Here is a 22,186-nt window from a genome sequence, read left to right as displayed (position 1 = left end):
AATTTTGAGTTGAAAAATTTTCAAAGCTCAGTATCTCCGAAACTAGGAAGGATTTTAAGAAACGGTTTCCACCATTGTTTTTCTCGAGTCATTTTACTTCCGAATCTGCCTTTAAAACTCGAAAATTCGATAGTTAATTTTTTGGGCAATCGATGAAATTTTTTAAAATTTTAGTTTTTTGATCGCCCCTCATAAACTACTTGCTCTATCGATCTGACATTTAGACAGTTGATAGATCTTAAGCTACTCTTTCGATCGATATATAATTCAATGGTACTAAACGCAGTTTTCGCCCCGAAACAGCTTCTTGAAAATGACCCTAAAAACACCCTCTGAAAATTTATTTCGGTCGATATCTCGTTTATTCGTTAAGTAATATTGACCTATATTGGCTCATTTTACGCAGAATTTCGCGCTGAATCCAAAACTGCCACAATTTTTCTCGGCCGTCAACTAATAACTGAATTAGAGGCGTTTGAAATTTCGGGTTGTCGCCAGAGGGCCAAAATTTTAGAGGTTCAAAAACGATTTTTCTAGTTATCTCCGGAATTAAGGCGAATATAAAAAATTCCTTTTTCGAATTTGCCGCTTTAATAGGTTCATTAGAGTACTCAATTTGGAGTCGTTTATAGGTATCTATAAAGTAAAGTATCTATAAAGAACTCAAAGTAGGAAATTTTGTTTTTTAAGAATTGGCAGAACTAATTAATCTGACTGTCACCTGTTTCCTGTCAAGATCTTGGTCAATTTGGATTTTACGATTCGTGTTTAATAAATTGCTGCGTGAATAAAAAATGTATCAATATAATTGAATTGTCCTTTGCGGCCAACAATAATTGTACCTAAATATAACAGATGTGAATACTGGCTGTGAGGTTAGGTTACGTTAAGTCAAAATTCTGTGATAGTGAAACTCAATAAATGTCAAATTTTAAATTGAATTGAAAATCAAGTGGCAAGTCGTGGTTACAAAACCATTACCAATCGTGTAAAACGAAAAGTGTTAGAATTGGAAAATTTAAATTTTTTAATAAAAAAAAAGGTGCAAATTCGAAAAAATAGCATAAAGGACTTGTTTTATAATGGCATTGCTGCACTTAAATTGGCCATTATAAAACACGTTCTTTAATATACTATTTCGCCATCGTTTTTATCGCAATTTTTTAGTTAAGATTTTAGTTTAGATTAGATTTTCCGAACGTCAAAAATTTGATTTTTTGAAAAAACTTTTTCAGCCGATTTATCTTCCATTTTACGCAGAATTTCGCGCAGATTGCAAATCCGAGCTCAAAATCCACGTCCGAAAACAAACAACCGATTTTATGGACCCACGACTGTGTAAAAAAACATAGTGCGCATAAACAAAATAAGTTAGACATTTTAACATCTTAATATCTTCAAGTAAAAATTCGGCCGCCTTCAAGACGTTCAACGGATATTTTCCCCACGACCCCAAGGCCGCTTCCTTCTCACTTTATGAATCTCCCCGAAGGCCACGTCGGAGTTTTCGGTGCGGAAGGCGAGCACGCCGAAGCTGCAATGGCATTGGTGTGCAAACACCGTGAAGTACATACTTGGGTTAACCGCAACGAAGAATGTGTGCATATTATACCACTCCGGCCCTGCTCTATTCACCCTTCTCAGTTTACAAATGGCCCTTTTTTACTACCAATAAATCATTTAGTCGGCTCCAGACTAATTTAAACACTCCAGAATCCGATAAAGTAATAATTCCTTTTTCGGCCGCGCCGCGAGGGTGGGAACTTGCATTAGAAGACTTTTTATGGTGCTGAGGGCATGTGAATGTGGGCAGGTAAACAGCGCGCTTGGAGGAAATAATTTTTTTGGGGCGCTCTCGAATTTCTCATTTTCTATTGATTTAGTGGGAGAGATGCTGGGAAAATGGGCAGGTGGAGCGGATTTTTTACCTGAGGTGATTTTAATGATAAACAAATGAAACTTTATACTTCAGGGAAGGTCGCAAGGGTGGTGGCCCATTCGGACCCGATTTTTTTGACAGAGCAAATTTTAATTTCTGTGGCTCTCTTTCAGTGCAATTCGTGCCGTAGAATTTGGAGTAAGAAATCGAATTTTCCCACAATAAATAAATTAGATTTTCCATGGATAACTTTTTCATTGTTCGTAGTACCATTAATAAAAAAACAATTAAAGTCAACAATAACGTGAACAACAATTTATCTCTCAATTCTTGAGATAATAATTAAGAACCATCTGGGTATCATTACGGTTCCATTTAATAAATACGGTTCTGTTCCACTGCATCCATGAGTAATCTTCCGAAATAAATTAAACGCGACGTTTCTCAAAAAGCTACGTGGATATCTTACCTCTAACTGCCATATCCGAGCTGCACTCCCCCAGTGGAGTCAACCCCAGCAGGAGCAACCCCAAAAAGAAAATATCCATGTTGCTATTTAAGTCAGTTATCAAAAACAAAGTACACTCATTATATCACAAAATCACTTCACCGTCACTCAACCGACTTAAGTCATTATAAAACTCCAATCAAAATAAACTAAGTACGGACGCAACAACCTGTTGCAGCAACCACGACGAGCAATACACCACCTCTCGGCGACTCGTACCCGAATGACAATTGAACGTCGCGCCTGGCGTTTGTTTACGAAAAAGCTCGAAGACCTCCGAAGCTCACAGGTAGAATTTTGACCTTGAGATCAACAGGTAACCTCTGCGTGCGAGCGAGACGGAGCTATTGTACTTCTTGCGTATAGAAGAATGTCGATCTGTGTTATTGTTGAGAAAAGATGAAAAAGCCATGGAGGATGCATGGGTCGGTCAGTGGGATGGTGGGAGCCGGGCTTTGCTGGGGGGGTGATGGGTTTGATGGGCTACTGGCTTACGTAATGCGGTAGCGCGTCCATCGTTGGGATTTTTTAATTGGGGATTGAAATTTGCACTTTTTGACGGTGATGATGGGTTGGATCAATGAACTCATTCATGGGTTGTTGGTAGTGTGGAAGTGGACGGGTATTAGCGCAATTAGCGGTTGTTTGCGTTTTTCTTGGTAGGACGGTGGAGGCGCGAGGAATGAATGGATTATCTCGAGATGACGCTAATTCGTTTCTTGTAATGTGACCAACGCAATGGTTAAAAATAAGTCGAAGTTGTTTACTTGTTGTTTATCAGTGTAATTAGTTTCATGGACCAAAATCGGGTTCGAAGAATTTCGAGGGATTAACTTTTCTGGGAAATCGATGTCAGTTTTGCGAAGTCAGGGGAAATCACTAGAAAATCAGGGGAAATTGTTAGGAAACCACTAGAAAATCAGGGGAAGTTTTACGAAAACACAAGGAATTAAGAGAAAGTTGGACGAAATAACAAGAAAATCAGAGGAATTTAGACGAAATCAGGAAAATTTAGACGAAATCACAGGGAAATAAGGACAGGTTGGATGAAATCGGCGAAAGTTTTACGAAAGCACAAGAAAATAAGAGGAAGTTGGGCGAAATCACAAGAAAATCAGGGAAATTTAGACGAAATCACAAAAAATAAGGAGAGGTTGAACGACATCCCAATGAAATCAGGAGAAATTTTATGAAATCACAAGGAAATAAGGGGAAGTTGGACGAAATCACAAGGAAAAAAGGGGAAGTTGGACGAAATTACAAGGAAATAAGGGGAAATTAGACGAAATGACAAAAAAATAAGGAGAGGTTGAACAAATTCACAATGAGATCAGGGAAAGTTTTACGAAATCACAAGGAAATAAGAGGAAGTTTTACGAAATCACAAGAAATTCAGGGGAATTTAGACGAAATCACAAGAAAAAACGGAGAGGTTGGACCAAATTACAAGGAAATCAGGAAAAGTTTTACAAAATCACAAGAAAATAAGAGGAAGTTAGGCGAAATCACAAGAAAATCAGGGAAATTTAGACGAAATCACAAAAAATAAGGAGAGGTTGAACGACATCACAATGAAATCAGGAGAAATTTTATGAAATCACAAGGAAATAAGAGGAAGTTTGACGAAATCACAAGGAATTAAGGGGAATTTAGACGAAATCACAAGAAAAAATAGAGAAGTTGGACCAAATTACAAGGAAATCAGGGGAATTTAGACGCAATCCCAAAAACATTAGGGGAGGTTGAACAAATTCACAATGAGATCAGGGGAAGTTTTACGAAATCAAAAGGAAATAAGAGGAAGTTTGACGAAATTACAAGGAAATCAGGCGAATTTAGACGAAATAACAAGGAAAAAAGGAGAGGTTGGACCAAATTACAAGGAAATCAGAGGAATTAAGACGAAATCACAAGGAAAAAAAGTGAAATTAGGAATTTCTGCTAATTTTTCCAGAAGTTGCATTTCGATCTTGATAAAAACTTGCTATTTTATGGTTTTCGACCTCTAATTTTCGAATTCAGCCTCAAAAACCATCTGAATATAGGAAAAACTGTCAAATGCTTGATTTTAGATTATTAGGGCCAGTTTTTTCTTGTGCTCAAATGCGAGTGGTCTATAGATTTTGGGTATTTTTGAGTTGCATAAAAATTAGGGATTTCTAGAGGATTTTCGACCTTTTCTGGTTCTCTACATTCGGAAAACAGCAAAATTTTTTGGATTCTGCTCTTTTTTTAACACCTAGCTATTAATAGTTGTCTATTTTGACTTTTGGTATGAATTTGAAGAGTCATTCACTCATTTAGGGAAATTTTATGGGTACAGAAACAGTTGTTGTAACTTTACTTAAATAGTTTACTTTTATTATTAACGTCATACAATTTGACACAATTGACAATAATACAGTGATGCCAACTAGCAAAATAAAACGAACTATTCTAAATATCATGTTTGACTGCCTAAAACTTGATGAATTAACTTTGGAAACTTTAAGATGACAAAGTTGGCATTATTGTCCCCCACAATTTGACACTTGTCATTTTGACAAACACGACAATTACATTGACAGAACTTAAACGATCGTCTTTTGTACCCAAAACCTAGTTCACACAAACCCCCATTGCAACATTTGCGACAGGGACGAATTACACTATAAAATTTTGGCCAGACATTTGCATCCTAAACCAACTGTAGAGAAAATCGAGTGAAAATCTGTAGAATTCGAAGAAACTAGGAAAATCTAAACAGAATTTTTCCTATTTTCAGTTGTATCCATTTCGTGCTCAAATTCACAGTAAAAAGTGAAAAAATTCAGACAGAAAGTAGAACAGAATCATTATCAGAACGTACAAGAATTTAAAGAGTGCATTTAATTTTTTAATCACATCGCTGCTTATTGCATTCAACTTTGTATGAAGGTAAAATGTAAATTAATAGAGTGCTGCATTGACAGTTAATTAATGTGAATGTTCAGCAAAATTTCAAGGTAAGAACGGGTTCAAACGCGCAGTTTTATAATTAATTTAATAATTACGAAGTGTCGTCGTTTAATTTAATCATTTTGAAATAAATAGGTAAAAAACTAACTTGCCTATCGCAACTTTGTATTGTAGCTAATTGCTTATTAAAAATGTAAACGAAGCATTTAACTTTCTACCTTATGTAAATAATGGCAATCACAATACAAAATTTCAGGAAAACCTTATTTTCATACAAAGATAGCGGTCACCGTTTCCTGAACCCGCGTGACCCCTTTCACAGTTAAAACAAAGAAAAAGAAAACGCCAAGAAACATTTTAAACATTTTATTAAAATTAAATAGTGCTTAACTTAAATCAATAACAAAGTGAGGCACAATACGATTATTCATCACATTTCAAAACATAAAGCTACATCGCAACAATATAAAAACCGAACAGTATCCAACGACACCGATCAATCGTCTTAATAACTTTCGAAAAGAATGAAAAGTGAGGGGTTTCTCCTTAAAATTCATTAAATATTATCTTCATTTAGGCTTTCTATCAACAAGTAAAGCTCAACCTACAACTATTTATTTAAATATCATTTAATAAAGAACTAATCACAACAGAAATAAAGAAAAACACTGTCCTATATTAAGCGCACCTAGTTCTTTTATTTTTGTCAACAATTCGCTAGGCTGTCGTACGGCGTGATTAAATTTCGTTGCAATGATGAAAAGTGGCCCATAGGCCTCGAAATAACTGAATCCGGGCCTGGTCAACTCAGACTAACTAGGATATGTGCTTCTGAAGGGCAGTGGCCAACGAAGGTTCTGTATTGAAATTTATCACAATTGAACGCACCCTTATGTACACAAAAATAATTATCACGACGCCTATGGTTCCATGGTCAATCACAAGCAGCCCGACTCATAAGCTCATTTTGATATTACACCAGTGGCGTACCTGGAAATTATCGCCAAATCTTTTGTTCAGCCGCCATCTTGTAATCCGGCCTACTAACTACAAAGATATCTCTTTAAAAAATTCGTAATCTAGCCTACTTTAGCGCTTTATTTGAGAACATCACATGCTTAATGCGTCCCGCTCGATACGATTATATACAGGGGGACTCATCGAAGCGCCCGCCATCTTGTCGCTCCGACAAGTCCTCCTGATAAATTTCAATACAGTGTCAAAATATGTGTGTGTGTGTTTATAGTGTGATTGTGTGAGCAGTGGCGGCGTTAGTTTTATTGGTTTCTTAACAGACGACGGCCGATATGGGATTTTCGGTGATATGGATGACATTCGTTGGCCACTGACCACCATTGGGCAACTTCGATTTGAGCAGTTCCTCCAACGATGTTTTGCGGAAAATTGCCATTTTTGTGGGCGATAGGGGCGCCACTGTAAACATCAAACACAAGAAGTCAAATCGGCGAATCTTCCTACGTCACAATGCGAAGCAACTAAAACCACTAAAAGTCAGTCATTTGGGGAGGTGGCCACGCCACTGCAAGTGTTTGTCAGTACAATTTAGGTATTTTTACGCCAATTCTACTGTGTGTACTGTTGGGTGCAAAAATATAAAACTTCAAGCACGATCATGCATCCAAGCCAATACTCTTGGGGGAGAGGTAGGCGGCGGCGAAGACATGAGCTCATGGTGGGATGGCTCGTTTCGTTCTAATCTTGTTTTACATATCTATCCTGATTTGTAAATGCGCACTATGTTTTTTTACACAGCCGATTTGAAATTCTGGCGGGAACTGGCGTTATTGGTGCTCATTTTACGCAGAATATCACGTAGAATCCAAAACCAGGTAAACTTTTAACCTACAACAAATAATTGAGTCATGGCCGTTTGAATTTTTGGGTAGTTGTCAGAGGGCCAATTTTTTTAAGGTTTGAAAGCATCCGTGCTAAATATCTCGGAAACTACGACAGCTAGAAAGAAACGGTTTTCGCTGTCGTTTTTCTCGCGATTTTTTAGTTAAGAATTCGTTTTTAAATTTTCCGAAAATCGAAAATTTGATTTTTTTGAAAAAAAAAAAATCATGACTAAAACTATGTAGGTAACCCTTCTTCAAATTAAAATGATGAGATCTGAGCAATTAAAAGTGAGAATAGTATCAAACTTGCCAATCGTCGTTTATAGATCCGCGGCCATGTAAAAAAACATTGTGCGCATTAACAAATTAGGGAAAACATGTAAAACAGCATTAAAACCTTGCCAATCCGCTCATGAGCTCGTTTCTTTTGCCGCTGCCTGTACAGGTATTAGGAGGAGTTTGAGACAGTGGCGTAGACAAACAACCACTGCCGTGTTAAATGGTGCACACATCCACGACTCACAAGACACGACAGATGAAGATCATGCCATTGCCAACCTATAAAACTACAAAAAAATACAACTCGCATCATCATCAAGACAACGTTTGTTAGTTTCCGGATTAGTCATTGGCGATTTATATACAGGCTGTTCTCCAAACCACCCAATTATTATCAGAGGAATAATAACGTCAGATAAGAGAACACCCCATCACGTGTTGAGATGTCTTAATTTATTTACATGTGTTTCGTGTTGTTTAGTGTCAATATCTGCCAGTTAGACTTACGTGTGAAATTTTCGGGAATTTTTCAGGGCCGCTCTATAACGACAGGCCAGGCTTTAAAAACATTTACCTTCTATAGACACGCTGCTACTGGCCCGTCGACGCACTTGTACGGCTAAAACAACACGATATTGCGATGATAAGAGTCACAACTCTAAGATAACAACAAAAATGTAAATTGCACCCCCACGCTGCTAATTGAAAAACGCCACACCAACAGTTATTTAATTTATTAATAATAAAAACACACAACTATGAGAAAGCACACACTTAAATAAAATGGAGAAAATAAAAGCTAATAATACTTTTCTTTGGAATTAGCAAGGCGTGGGGCACTTGAGATGTATTGCTGAAAAGAAAAAAAAAGAAATTAAAAAAAAAGAACTGCTGATGGTACATGGGTGTCGTTTTACAACCTAAAAGGTGTACAGACTAGGCTATAATGAACGCTCCATGGGTACAGTCCTGAACAAAGACAATGTCACATAAAATACAGCCTCTCTAAATAAGTTTTATTGGTTAAGACACGGCGCAAGTTATACATAAGCCAAATCCAATATTCAAATGTTAAATACACGACACTTAAAAACCCCACTTTTTAGTACTTCTCCAGAACCGGCTCTATTTTCGGACATTGTTTCACTGACTTTGCTGCGTTCCCAACAAAAGATGAAATAGAACACAAATTATTTTGAACAATACATACCATTCGCGCATATCCAACCAACGCAAACAATGTAAAATAAAATAAACTCAGTGTATGTTCGTGTTTTTTTTTCTTCTAATCTAAACAAGTTCAGGTTAAGGGGACATAGAGCAATCCTCGACACATTGACTACTTGAGGAAGAGGGTGGCAGAGACGCCACTGCCGCCCTCCACCTGATGAACAATTTTTACATGAAACTACTGGGCAAAGCGGTGTTCAGAGCGTGTAACAAAAGCCGGCGCTCTTTTTCTTTTTTGGCCGATTTTACGTTTGAAGACGGGGCGAATGGAAGATGGCGTCGGGGTTCACTTACCGTAGCCTTCGCCTTGCAGGAATAATCTGAAGGCTTCGCTCACTTTGCCGGGTTGCTCTTCCAGGACCATGCCGCAGTCGGAGATCTGAAGAAAACGCACTCAGTCAAATTGTACACAGACTAGTTATGTAAAGTAGTGGCGCGTTTTTCTGCCGCACCCTGTATTTGCATCATTACAGGTTATTACACAACTAAGAATAACTCGATCGATGCAGACGACCTTGCGACTTCCAAGCCCGAAAATGTAACGAATAACCGCAGCGTCACTTTCCTTTGTCATAAATTTAATGCTGTTTCATGATTACTGATTTTCGGATATTTTAAGCGCTAGTCATTTATCACTCTATTAATACCCTTCGGCAAAGTTTCATTGTGCCAATAAAAAGTTCTTTAAGCTCTCAAATTATTGATGAGTGCGATGTCTAATAAACTATTTAACTTAATTGAGTTATGGCCGTTTTATTTTTTGGGTAGTCGCCAGAGGACTAAATTTTTGAAGATTCAAAAGAATCGATGCTTAATATCTCGGAAACTGCGATAGATGGGAAGAAACGGTCTTCGTCATCGTTTTTCTCGGGATTTTCTAACTAAGAATTCGTTGTTAAATTTTCCGAAAATCGAAATTTTGATTTTTTCAAAAAATTTTGTTCTAAAACTATGTCAAAATTCTGCAGACGATCTTGGTTATTTTTGAGGCGTAATTTGGGCTCATTTCACGCAGATTCCAAATCCGAGCTCACGCACAACAGCAAATAACTGAATTATGGCCGTTCAAAATTTCGGAAAGTGAATTTTCAGTTTCGAAATATTTAAGGTTGAACTATCCATATTTGAAGATAGGGCGTTTCAATGTAAAAGTTCGTACAAAATTGCACGAAAACGAAAAGAGCTATTTAGATGCGGTTTTTTGTGTTTGAAAGAGCACAAAAAGTTGCAGTGACGTTACCCTATGAGATTTAATCTTGGTTTTATAAATATTTTTTTTCGATTTTAGAAAGTTATATTTTTCTTTATTAAAATTTGACTTAGTAACAACGCTACACATTTTCAAAACAAACCGATTGGCGCAAGAAAAAAGTCAATTTATTAATTAGGGCGGCTGTAGTTTTGGTTAAACTTGTCCCTCATTGTAAAACCCTCAATAAAGGTTATTGCGACGTAATTATTTTCTTTTGTGTGCCGATTTGTTGATTTACAACATAGTTATCGTCAACTAACTTTTAACTAACTTTATTAAAATGCAGTTCAATTTTCGGGCGAAGGCGGGTGCATTATCAAATTAAAAATCAAGAAAATCATCGCCACTCTTGATCCATTCTTGATTCCAAATTTGATAACAAAAGTGGTCAGTTTTCGACCCGTCGGCGTGGATAGAAAACTATAATTCTACCTTTTTAGGTATTAAAAGGATTTAATTTTGAGGAAAAGAAGATACAATTTTTAAATGACTTGCGGAAAACACCGGAAAAAGTTTTAAATATTTCATTGGCCACAACGGATCAAAGAAACAGTGTTTTGTGGCACTGTAAACGAGAACAAAGACTGACGGCTAGTAATTTTGGTAGAATTTATAAACTGCGACCAAGTACAAGTAGAGCGAAGGTGGCAGCAGGAATAATAGAAATCAAATTTGCGCGTAACAAATACACGTTTTATGGCATTGAAAACGAACCCAAAGCTGTGGCTTGGGCGTTAAGTTATTAGAAGAAAAGAAGAAAGGATGTTGTCTAGAACAACTAAAAAATATGAACCTGGATATTCACTGTGGCGATTCACCCCTACATTAATAATATGATATTATTTTCAAGGATGAAGAATTTTGTGATGCAATGTTAATCAAACTAAAAGACTTTTATTTGTCATGTATTTTTTTGTTTTTTCTTTTTGCTTTTTTGTTTGAGTAAACATTTCATGTTTTTTCTGTATATTTTTGTTTTTTCTTTGTATTTTGTTTTTGTTTTAGTAGATTTTTTTTGGTTTTGTAGTTTTTTATTTTTTTGTGTTTTTTGTTGTTTTTTTTCATTATATTATTTGTTTTTATAAGTTTTATTACTATTTCAAATTCCCTTTGATCATACACCTGAAACTAATTTTGCTTATTATGAAAAAAATTATAAAGAACTTTCAAACTAGTGCTGCATTTCTTCTCCGTTAGATTTATGGTTTATTTACTATTTTATGATCTGACCCTCGATTTGACCATACCCCAAACTTTACCTACCCAGAAGTGAGACGGGTGAAACCGATGCATAGTTGCTTCGAAACTGAAATTTACCGTTATGATTTTGGCAGATCAACCTTAAAAAAAACGGTTTGCGCCACCGTTTTTCTCGCGCTTTTCTTCATTAGTACTCGCCGTCAAATACCCAAAATTCGATCATATTTTTTCAATTTATCACTCTATTAATACCCTTCTGCAAAGTTTCATTGTGCCACTGATTGAATGAAAAGTTCTCTAAAGCCTCCAAATTATTGATGAGTTCGATGTCTAATCAAATATTTAACTAGAGCAATAATTCTACAATACTGAGCTCATTACGTAATATACTATAAGTGGAGTGATTTTTATACATTTTTCTTCATGCAAATTTAACTTCAATAGGTGGCCCTCACTTTTTTCGTGGACCTCGCCTTCCCGTGGCCTTGGATTTTAATTTGAGAATTTTGCAACCTTAAAATATTGATGCGCCACTGGAAAAGCCCGTGACGGGTCATGCACTTGACGTCGCGTCTTTCTGGGTCGTTCCGATTTGCGAAAAAGCGCCTTAAGAGCCGAATTCTGGTACCTTCATCCACGACGAATTGGTGGGATCCAAGCGCCCATTAAAAGTGACCGTATCATCAACATGCGGACTCAAAGACCCCGTGATATTCATGACGGGCATCTTCAGAGTGGCCGATTCTTTCCGTTTAGTCGGATCGAGTTCCCGCTGTATATTGAGATCAGTCCGACGCACATAACTGTCGATGAACAAAGCGAGATTTGTGGGATTAACGTTGCGTTCGAAGTAACTTTTGTACACTTGAACCAGATCGTGATTCCTCTCTTCCGTATTCTGCAAAATCGCAATCAAAACGTGTTGGATCAACGTGAGATTATACCCTTCCGAAATGGTGCCACATCAAGTAATCCAAGACACCCTGTGTCATCCCCTTTGACCTGAGATGTCTCGCGTTGAGTTTTTGATAGCCCCATTCGATCCAGCCTGCTTGCGTGCTGACGCAGTTGATGAGACAAAGGGCAGTGACTTGGTTGGGGTTGTTGAGGGCGAAACGGGAGAGGATGTTGGCTCCAGCTCCCACTCCGAAACCGATGAACTGCTTGAGACCGAAGTGGGTGAGGACGTAGCTCAACTGGTTGGCTAGTTCATCCATGGTCGGGTAAATATAACTAGAAAAAAAGGGTCATTATGGGTCTCGTTGGTTTGCAATCTTACTCTTCGGGTAACGTCGGTGATCCTTCCTCCTGCCCTGGAGCGTTGACGTGGTAAACGCAGAAGTTCTCCAATAACGCTCTCATGTCTATGTAATTAAAGAATGCTTGGAAACTAGAAACATCTGCAAGAAATTACAGTGGCGGCGGAACGGTCATTAAAAAACTCTTACAATTGAGGCCCAAATCGTGGTAAGTTAAAATAGCCGGTTTATTCCTAGATCCTTGCACGGCCACCACCAGGTTACCACGGTCAGTCTCCACTATTTCTTCTTGAGCTGAAGAGTCGTCACGGGATAAGGAGCGCGCCGATGGGAATTGGAGCTGGATGTTCTTTAATTCGATGTCGTCCATACTGTCCGATGGCATCGTGCTGCGAAATTATCAACGTCAAGCCCATCGACATACTTTTCGGTATTCACTGCTAAATTAAATATCGATCTGGTTTAATTAAATGCGGAAAAGTACTCAAAACTCGTACTAAACGTCAACACCACCAATTCTAGATGTTCTTACCCCAAAAGAGCCGCCTCTTCGGCTACCCCGGAAGCTGGCATTTTCTTGTTATTCGAGTTTTCCGTCCTAAAACAAAGAGATTGATAACACTGCATGTACAGGCAGCGGCTAAAGAAATGAGCTTATGGGCTCGTTAAACCCTCGTTAATATTGTTTTACATATCTTAATTTGTTACTGCGCGCTATGTTTTTTTACACAGCCGTGGATTTGGGAACGACGATTTTAGCAATCACAGTTGGCAGGTTTAATGACTTTTGCACTTTTAATTGCTGAAATCTCACAATTTCGTTGTTTTCTTGAGTGGAAGATTTGTTTTCTTCGAAAAAACTAAAATTATGTATTCTTTTTTCGGTCGATTTCACTCTTAATTTTGGAGCAAACTTCAGTTGTTAGGGCTCATTTTACGCAGAATTTCGCGCAGATTCCAAATCCGGTTTCAAAATCGACGTACATCAACAAATAACTGAGAATTGGCCGTTTTTGCGTTGTCGCCAGAGAGCCAAATTTTTGAAACAATCGATGCTTAATATTTCGAAAACTACGACAGATGAAAAGAAACTGTTTTCGTCATCGTTTTTCTCTTTTTTCGTGATTTTTTAGCTAAAAATTCGTTTTTTCGAAAATCGAAAATTTGATTTTTTTCAAAAAATTCAGGTCTAAAACTAGGTCAAATTTCTGCGGTCGATATCTTGGTCATTTTTGGGGCAATCTTGCGTAATTTGAGCTCATTTTACGCAGAATTTCGCGCAGATTCCAAATCCGAGCTCAAAATAACTGAATTGTGGCCGTTCAAAGTTTCGGAAAGTGAATCTTCAGTTTCGAAATATTTAATCCTCGAGATCTTCGAAACCACAACAGATAAAAAGAAACGGTTTGCGCCATCGTTTTTCTCGCGCTTTTCTCCTTTAGTATTCTCCGCCAAATTCCCAAAATTCCATAACCGATTTTTTTGCGAAAAAAATTTTGGACTCAATCGAAGACATTTTTCCAATTTTTTGTTTTTTGGCCGCCAGTCCTAAAGCATTTGACCTACCGGTCTGAGATTTGGCCAGTTAATACATCTCAAACTGCTCTTTCGATTAATGTATAACTTAATGGTATTAAACCGAAAAAATTCATTGAAAATGACCCCCAAAAAACGATATTTATCAATATCTCGTTTATTTGTGAAGAAAACTCAAGTTATTTGGGCTCATTTAACGCAAAACTTCACGCGGAATCCAAAACCGGGCTCAAAATCCACATTAGACAACAAAAAACCGAGTTTGTGAATCCACGGCTGTGTAAAAGAACATAGCGCGCATCAACAAATTAATGCAGATGTGTAAAACAACATTATAACGAACCCATCTCCGCTCCTTTTGTAAGGACCAAGTCCACACGCCACTATTCTACTTGTTAGTTTTGTTAGCGGATGAGACACTTCCGGTTTCTTGACCGGAAAACGACTTAGCGGGCTGAGAAGCTCATGTGATCACAATGTTTATTGGAAAAAAGCACAAGCTCCATGCCTACTTACCTTATTTCCTATTCCGCAGAAGTACAATGGCGATGACCCCGTCATGGATCGATTCAGGGGGAAAAATTAACACACAAAAATGCATCCAGCGGATTTCGCTTGTTCTGATTTAGGGACGAAATCAATGAAAGCAATTTGTTTAATGGAAGACGCGCTGTTAATCTAATAATGGCCTGCAACGGCGCAATTTCTTAGATTCTCTTGACCTTAGTCATGTAGCGCGCGGTGCTGCCGGATATTTTCATTAAAATGGCTTTTTTTAGAATGTCCTGGTGTTTACTCACAGACATGTGACTGGCTGACCCCCTGAGGATCCATAAAAACCGCGGATTTCGTGTCCACCACATGGCTAATCGCAATGCAAATCAAATTCCGCCCTCGACTCTTGCATTAACCACTTACCACAAATAACCCTTGATCGATGCGTGACTCGGCCAAGCCGCCCCCAAAAGACCAAGCGAAACCCTGACCACCACAGCGTAAAAACAACCAAAAGCCCCAGATTAGTGTAAAAACACGAACTAATCTAAACCGCCGCCACCGCAACTTCACAGTACCTGGATGAGATGACGACCGGGCCGCCTCCAGCAACCCTCTCGATCAATTTTTGATCCTTGGACGTCCCACCTGCCATGAAACTAAAAGCTTTCTTCATGCCTTCGAGGATTCCGGTGGCGGCATTCCCGCCACCGCCTGCGACTGTAGTCGAGCGATACACGTCGCTCGCCCCCGATAAGGAGCGGTATGAGCCGTTGAGGCTCCCTGGCATCGTTGGTTAGGAGGCCTGATCATGAGTACCACATTGGTCATTCGGTTGAACGATCGGGGATTTGGGGCAAAGCCTGATTTTATGGCGCGCCGCGAAAGCAACGTGACCGGAATTGCGGGGAGCTCCAGAGAAAAGTTAAATTGCAGAGGACATGTTTGGCGGCGAGAGTAACGAATTTAAAGAACTAAAATGGAAGGAAAGTTTCGGGAGGATCGTGGAATAGAAAATTTAGTACTCCAAGGTTGGAATTCTCACACGAAATTTAGAAAGATACACAGCGCTATCAGTTTAAGTAATAATTTAACACTTATAAATCACAATGACGTAAAATGATAAAATTTGAATGTGTACACAAAACAAAAGATACTTTGCTTTGTTGAAATTTTGTTTTGACGCTGAAACAGCTTTTGTTTTAGTTTGATCGAGCAGGTGTAACGCCAACTTTATTCCCTTTTTCCTCGATCTAAATTAATCATAATTGGTGCTCTAAACCCACCTGTTCAAGCCAAAAATGGAAAATCTATTTTGAATTTAGAGGCTTAAAGTGGGATTTCAAAATATGCATTTGCAAAAAATGTGGAACGCTTCACGATTTTGCGTGTCATCCTTGCGCAGGGGCCATGCTAATCTTCTCTGTATCGTTCCAATTTTAGTATATGTACCGCCGAAGCGAGTACAATCATACGCACTTTACAACTGCTATATGTAGCGAACTTAGGACGCCTAGTGGTAGTGAGATATAAGCGCCCATTACTGTATTATATTGGATTTCAATTTTGTCAACTGGGCATCATTATTTAAACACGGGGTGTTTTAACCTCCCGGGAAAATCGTTAGGAAATCACAAGAAAATCAGAGGAATTTAGACGAAATCACAAGGAAAATAGGAGAGGTTGGACCAAATTACAAGGAAATCAGGGGAATTCAGACGAAATTACAAAAAATAAGGAGAAGTTGAACGAAATCATAATGAGATCAGGGGAAGTTTTACGAAATCAAAAGAAATTCAGGGGAAGTTGGACGAAGTCACAAGGAAATCAGGGGAATTTAGACAAAATCACAAAGAAAAAAGTAGAGGTTGAACCAAATTACAAGGAAATCAGGGGAATTCAGACGAAATTACAAAAAATAAGAAGAAGTTGAACGAAATCATAATGAAATCAGGGAAAGTTTTACGAAATCAAAAGAAATTCAGGGGAAGTTGGACGAAGTCACAAGGAAATCAGGGGAATTTAGACAAAATCACAAAGAAAAAAGTAGAGGTTGAACCAAATCACAACGAAATCAGGAGAATTTAGACGAAATTACAAAAAATAAGGAGAGATTGAACAAAATCACAATGAGAATCAAGGAATGTTTTACGAAATTACAAGGAAATAAGGAAAAGTTGTGAATTTCTGCCGATTTTTCCATAATTTACCGTTTGATCTTAAGAAAAACTTATTTATTTTATGTTTTTCGACCTCTTATTTTCGAAATGGGCCTCAAAAACCGTCTGTGTATAGAAAAAGTTCTCAAAAGCTTGATTTTCTATTAATTCCGGCAGTTTTTTCGTGCGCCCAAATTGCTGGTGGTCTATACATTTTGGGTATTTTAGGGCTGCATAAAAAGAGATTTTTTTAAGAATTTTCGGCCTTTTCTGGTTGTCTAGTTTCGGAAAAAAAACTAAATTTTTGAGATTCTGCACTGTTTTTAACCTAATAGTTGTCTAATAGTAGCCTAATAGTTGTCTATTTTGACTTTTGGTATGAATTTGAAACGTCATTCATCATTTAAGGAAATTTTATCAGCGGGAAATAGGTTGGCAGCACCGATGTTGTAACTTCGACAGGAATTTATTAAGAAATTACTAAAAAATGAAGGGAAATCATTAGGATCAGGGGCAAGCGATAGGCAATCTAGGAAAATCAGGGGAAGTTAGACGAAATCACAAGAAAATAAGGAGAGGTTGGACGAAATCACAAGGGAATAAGGGGAGGTTGGACAAAATCACAAGGAAATCAGGGGAAATTAGACGAAATCACAAGAAAATAAGGAGAGGTTGGACGAAATCACAAGGAAATAAGGAGAGGTTGGACGAAATTACAAGGAAATCATTGGGAAATTAGGGGAAATCAGGTGTATGCAATTTTAGAGGTCTTCAGGTAACTTATTGTCACGGAAGAAATGGCGCCATCGACCAACGGTACACCATGTCCGACATACAGTGACTTCAGTCGGTAATTAAAAAACAAGGTACTTAATTTCAGCAACGGTATCGCTGCAAAAATGTTTCTGATGCCGTGTGATAATAAAACAGTGCTACCAACATGTACTAAACTTCTAGGCCTGTTGGTCCAAAACAGTCTATTTAATTTTTTCCCTAAGAGGATGAAGATTAACAGAGGAATTTCGTCTAATTTTTTTATCAAAATAACACGTTAATTATTGTATTATTGGAGCTGTTAACCTTCGTCAAAATAAATAAACACGTTATTATGTCAAGTTACATCTTTCCAAACATGCCAACCATAAAAATAAAAAAATAAAAACATACCCTGACATCACAGTGTCGTTTTCTCGTAAACTAGAACAACTTGTGCCAACCTAACACAATCAAGTGTTAATTTTCGCGAGCTATTTAAGCAATGAATTTGCATCTGGTAAAATCTGCACCGAGCCGGTCAAACTTATTAAACGACGTAGAACCAATTATTAAAACTTGATGACAACTATGTCAAAACATCCCATTGTTTTCCTGGTCACTCGATGCATCGATCGATGCTCGTGCAGCGGCCGCCCCATAAAATCAGTGATAAATTCTCAAAAAACATGCACAAAGCTACATCCAAATAAGCCAAATAACAAAACTCAACTCGAAACAAGTCAAAAATCCGACTGCATGCAAAATGGCAAAGCTTAACGGCGAACTTGCCACTAAACTGCAGCGTGGGATGACAAAGAACATCGTAAATGAAAAATGACATTCATAGCCCCCGTAATTTTTTAATTTCAATTGCACGGAGGATGTAAGAGGGCCTCTGTCAAGAAGTACTATTGATTTTCGCGCAGATTTATGGCCCGGCCGAGCGGCAACACCCCAATAAATCAATCGGGAAAATTTATATTCGATCAAACGAATGCTTACCCTTAGAAACTGCAGTTTTGTTCGGAATTTCTGAAAACACAACAACACAAGACACCGCGAGCGATTCCAAACAGCTTCCACTTACTCAAGTGACGTTTCGGTACTTGCACTAATGTTGTAATGCAAAATGATAGCTGATTGGTTGTCAGGTGTTCACGTGACCTGAGTTTCAGAGGATTGTAATGGGAAAGCAGCGGCGGAGGTGGAAAGTTCGGGGAGCTTTTTCGAGTTTATGGTGGAGGCGCTTCGTGATTAAGGTCGCGATGTTGTATAAAACGCAAAAAGGGAGTTTGAAAAGTATCTTTATTGGATTTAGTGGGATTAAGAAGCAGGGGGGGAAGTGCGGAGGCGGCGGAGCACGAGCCGCCTATGGAATGGGAACGGGTGATGGAATTGGAAACGATGTATTGATTACGGAAGTGCATGGGATTTACAGATGGTGGCGCCCTCTAGTGACGCAATTTATAAACAACGACAGAATTCTACTTAAAAAAAAAATTAAATCAAGGACGAATACACAAACATAAAAAGAATAATAAATTAATAAAAATACTATTTTAATGTGTTATTATGACTTGAGTCCGGTTTACAGAAGGTAAATTAAATCTTTAATCGCGATTAACTACTTAACATCGTGTTAAAGAGACACGTGATTGTTTCTCCGCCAATCAAATGTCAGCAATTCAAATTATTCGCGAGATTAACTTAATTTCAATCAAATTTTTATGATTTTTGTGTAGAGTGGCCTTTAAGGGTTCTTGTCTTCTGCAAGAAAAAATTTGGCCCATGAGGGGATCGAACCCGCGACCTTCGCGTTATTAGCACGACGCTCTAACCAACTGAGCTAATGGGCCAGTTGGTCACAGTTTGACAGCTGTGCTTTTTCAGGATCCGAACCGATTAAGTAGAACAATTGAAAATGCATTCAAGGTGATTCGCAATTTTTCCTGTAGGGAATTTTTGAAGGCGCCAAATTTAAAATGCGTTTTTTGCCATTGGTCGAGTTACTGATTTTTTAAAAATATATCTTATTTTGCGATTGGCTTGTAGAGCCATCTATTAATAAAAATTGACATATAGCAATTACAAGTATCTGACTTATCTTTTAACAAATTACTGGTTACATTTAAAGTTTGTAATTATACCAAAGTTTTGTGAATCACACTGTATAGAAAAAAATGGTTTTATTCCTATTGAATTTAAAATTTTGTCAGTAAATTAACAATTAATACAAATATAATTAATTAATGATAAAAATATGATAGAATGATGTTAATATTTTATATTTGTAAGCATAAAGAAATAAAAAGCATCAAATTAAAGTTGGGTATGCAACCAATTTAACTCCTCGCTACGACGTGTTGCCTACAACTAACACTCAGAAAATCTTGAATCTCTGGTAAAAATCGTAGCAACTTCCATATAAACTAAACATTTCGCCTCTGTTTTTTAAACGTTAAAAAAAAGACACTTTGTTTATCTCTATTGTCAAGGTAAACGTTCCATTTTCATGCCTAAGCTGATAAAGCACTTTATATGCTCATCGTGCCACCGTTAACTATAAAAATGTTTCCACTGCACTATGATTTAGCATGAATATAATTGTTTTAAAGTAAAATGTATTTTTTTTTAATTTAAGCAATTATTTGAAATTGTTTATGCTATTCAGAGCAAAAGCGGTTTTATTGCGAGATCTCACTTCGTTCGGCCAGACACACGAACAGACTCAGCGCACAATGCTTTATTTCGGCTCTTAATGACACAAAGTACTATTATTATTTTTGATATTTAATTTAATTTTTCTTTTTCGTAAAAACCAATGCTACCAACCGAATAAAACAAACATTGGCAATACTAGCTTATAGATATCATGTTGGTAATAATAACAATGGTTATGATTGAGTAAAACTTAGCATTACTTTTGACAGTAATTCTACGCGTTATGTTTGATAAAAATACCTTTTATAAAATGGAACAAACCCATAATTTTAAAACCTGCAGTGTTCTGAACTATAATTACATCTTATCTGTTGTAATATCCATTATCTATCAAAATAATATGTTATTTAACTCAAATTATCGAGATAATGAGTACTTTTCCGCCACTTTAAATCAACTAAAACTCACTCATCATTAGGCACAAATCCCAAATTTACGCATCCCAATTTTCCTCCGTAGCCACTGTGGTAAAACGCTGCTTGGACAGACTTCGCCGGTGATGCCAACCCCATGGTTGAATTTTTTAACAATTTTCTTGTCGGCCGTAATTGGGTCGCTGGTGGTGTGGCGACAGTGCTGAAAAAGCAATTACATTTGTAATTACTAACAGCCAACATGTATTAATAAATGTATAAATAAATTGATATTATTGGGGGCCAATAATTAATTGCTGCAGGCGGATATTCACATTTAACAGGCAAATGGAAACTGCAGAATCAACCGCGCGGAAAAAGTTTTCATTATGATTTTAATTTGTACGCAAAAGTCGTGTTTTCCAATAAATTTAATTGCGCTGTTAGATTCGTTGTAGGTGATAATAAAATCATACTTACGCCAGTAGATCCTTGGCACTTAACTCCTTCATTCTTCGCTGATTTGCACAAACTCGCGCGTCCGTCGAAACGCCACCGTGCAATATGCAAGTGAAACAAAAAGTGATAATCCTCATTGTGGAAGAATGTTTGGCTTTAAATAATCGGGCTAACAAGGACATGTATTTAGAGAGTACATAAAAGGGTTTTCGTTGAAAGGTAATCGGAGGAGCGGTTGAAACTTCCGCTACAACGGACAATGGTCACTATCATCATCGAGTTTTTCAAAGGACCGATCCTAACAAGATCAGCAAAGGTGGAAACAACAAGAATTTGTGTGCGTAGTTTCTGTAAATATTTAGTGGTAATTTAGTTTGTTAAATTATGGTAAAGATAACATTGACATTTTTCTGAGCGATAAAGATTGGAAATAAAGTTTAGTACAATATTGGAGATCGAAGAGAACGTTTTAAATGACAAAAACTAAAATCCAAAAGTAGGTTTTTTTTTCAACACTAAAGGTTGCTATCTAAGGGTTAAGGAGAGTAATTAGGTCAATATCACGCTTATTTATGGAGTATTGGTGCTCATTTGACGCAGAATTTCATGCAGAATCCAAAACTGGTTCAATTAATAACCGAATTAGAAGCGTTTAAAGTTAATAGTAAATTTTGATAACTCGGAAAGTGACGACAGATTAAAAGATTAAAATTTGGGAAGTTCGAAGTTATGAGCGCAATAAAAAGCATCACAAGTTGGTTGTCAGTTCTCAATCTCTAATCTTCGCCATCAAACGCCTGCCCTATAAAAATATTAACGCCTGCACACCTTAAGACCTTGCGGATTGCTTATTATTTCACTTTGCGCGGCAACTTTCCTCCAGGCCAATTCAAAGCAACTGCACCTTTGTTGGCACACCACAGCGCCGTCCATTACTGTTAAGACGTATCTTCCACCATAATAAAGTTTTACCCACCTTATCTCCATATCTACCTTTACATATTTAAGTTCCGGACGCTCCACCTGAAACATCGTCTGCTACGTACCTACAATGTATCTTATATGTAATAAAATTCCGAAAGTACTCGTCTGGGAGCCATTTTGCTTCTTTCAAGTCAATTTCCAATCTCCTTCCTAAAATCAAGCGCTGGCATAAATATTGCGAAATTTATAAGACCTAAGGCACCCCGACACACTCTTCCATCAATCAACAAACCGGAAACGAAATTAACAAAAACAGCGTTTCATCAACATTACGCTAATTGGGAGCCAATTCAACCTGAATTACGACGAGCTGTAGGCTA

The 22,186-nt window shown here is 37.5% G+C and overlaps 3 protein-coding genes and 2 non-coding genes across 12 annotated transcripts in view; all 5 read right to left on the bottom strand.

The window, feature by feature from the left end:
* Window positions 1-2,613, bottom strand: part of Egfr (epidermal growth factor receptor) — a 72,722-nt gene extending 70,109 nt beyond the window's left edge. Inside the window, exon 1 of the mRNA XM_088050576.1 lies at window positions 2,349-2,613. Coding sequence (XP_087906702.1) covers window positions 2,349-2,427 — 79 coding nt within the window. The 5' untranslated portion in view covers window positions 2,428-2,613. The remainder of the gene's footprint in view (window positions 1-2,348) is intronic.
* A 3,909-nt stretch (window positions 2,614-6,522) lies between these two features.
* On the bottom strand, window positions 6,523-18,504 carry MESK2 (misexpression suppressor of KSR 2). Of its 8 annotated transcripts, none has more exons than XM_088031535.1 (10): window positions 18,352-18,504; window positions 15,013-15,239; window positions 12,936-13,001; window positions 12,593-12,792; window positions 12,424-12,544; window positions 12,089-12,377; window positions 11,773-12,042; window positions 8,987-9,071; window positions 8,037-8,081; window positions 6,523-6,758 (listed from the first exon to the last, which is right to left on the bottom strand). In XM_088031535.1, the coding sequence occupies exons 2-10, from the start codon at window positions 15,222-15,224 to the stop codon at window positions 6,613-6,615; spliced, it is 1,434 nt and encodes a 477-aa protein (XP_087887661.1). In that variant the 5' UTR covers window positions 15,225-15,239; window positions 18,352-18,504; the 3' UTR covers window positions 6,523-6,612. The 8 variants fall into 8 exon arrangements, 7 of the variants coding, with proteins under 7 accessions (XP_087887661.1, XP_087887662.1, XP_087887666.1 ...); XR_015769713.1 differs by having other exon boundaries at window positions 6,666-6,758; window positions 7,970-8,081; XM_088031538.1 differs by lacking the exon at window positions 8,037-8,081 and adding an exon at window positions 8,272-8,315 and having other exon boundaries at window positions 6,669-6,758.
* Window positions 15,795-15,901, bottom strand: LOC148180130 (U6 spliceosomal RNA). Its single transcript, XR_015769719.1, has one exon. It is a non-coding gene; the product is annotated as a U6 spliceosomal RNA (small nuclear RNA).
* Window positions 18,505-19,131: 627 nt separating the features above from the next.
* Window positions 19,132-19,205, bottom strand: TRNAI-AAU (transfer RNA isoleucine (anticodon AAU)). The gene has a single exon. It is a non-coding gene; the product is annotated as a tRNA-Ile (tRNA).
* Window positions 19,206-20,284: 1,079 nt separating this feature from the next.
* On the bottom strand, window positions 20,285-21,143 carry LOC148180127 (uncharacterized). The gene is made up of 4 exons (XM_088029621.1): window positions 20,904-21,143; window positions 20,479-20,646; window positions 20,423-20,445; window positions 20,285-20,361 (listed from the first exon to the last, which is right to left on the bottom strand). The coding sequence occupies exons 1-4, from the start codon at window positions 21,062-21,064 to the stop codon at window positions 20,285-20,287; spliced, it is 429 nt and encodes a 142-aa protein (XP_087885747.1). The 5' UTR covers window positions 21,065-21,143.
* Window positions 21,144-22,186: the final 1,043 nt, after the last annotated feature.

The sequence above is a fragment of the Gnatocerus cornutus genome, chromosome 2 (assembly GCF_029298725.1).
Source record: "Gnatocerus cornutus isolate USDA-ARS CGAHR chromosome 2, icGnaCorn1.1, whole genome shotgun sequence".
Lineage (NCBI taxonomy): Eukaryota > Metazoa > Arthropoda > Insecta > Coleoptera > Tenebrionidae > Gnatocerus > Gnatocerus cornutus.
The sequence above is the reverse complement of the archived record's forward strand: the minus strand, read 5'-3'. Positions and strand labels throughout refer to the sequence as shown.

Bases quoted from the DNA above. Each gene is read 5' to 3' on its own strand.
- LOC148180127 (XM_088029621.1), bottom strand. From the start codon at position 21,064: ATGTCCTTGTTAGCCCGATTATTTAAAGCCAAACATTCTTCCACAATG. The intron at 20,446-20,478 runs GTGAGTTTTAGT...GTGGCGGAAAAG, and splicing joins GGATTTGTGCCTAATGATGA to TACTCATTATCTCGATAATT. The intron at 20,362-20,422 runs GTTAAATAACAT...ATGTAATTATAG, and splicing joins TCATTATCTCGATAATTTGA to TTCAGAACACTGCAGGTTTT.
- MESK2 (XM_088031535.1), bottom strand. From the start codon at position 15,224: ATGCCAGGGAGCCTCAACGGCTCATACCGCTCCTTATCGGGGGCGAGC. The intron at 12,793-12,935 runs GTAAGAACATCT...ATAATTTCGCAG, and splicing joins GAAGAGGCGGCTCTTTTGGG to CACGATGCCATCGGACAGTA. The intron at 6,759-8,036 runs GTAAATGTTTTT...TGATGTTTACAG, and splicing joins TAGCAGCGTGTCTATAGAAG to TGGCGCCCCTATCGCCCACA.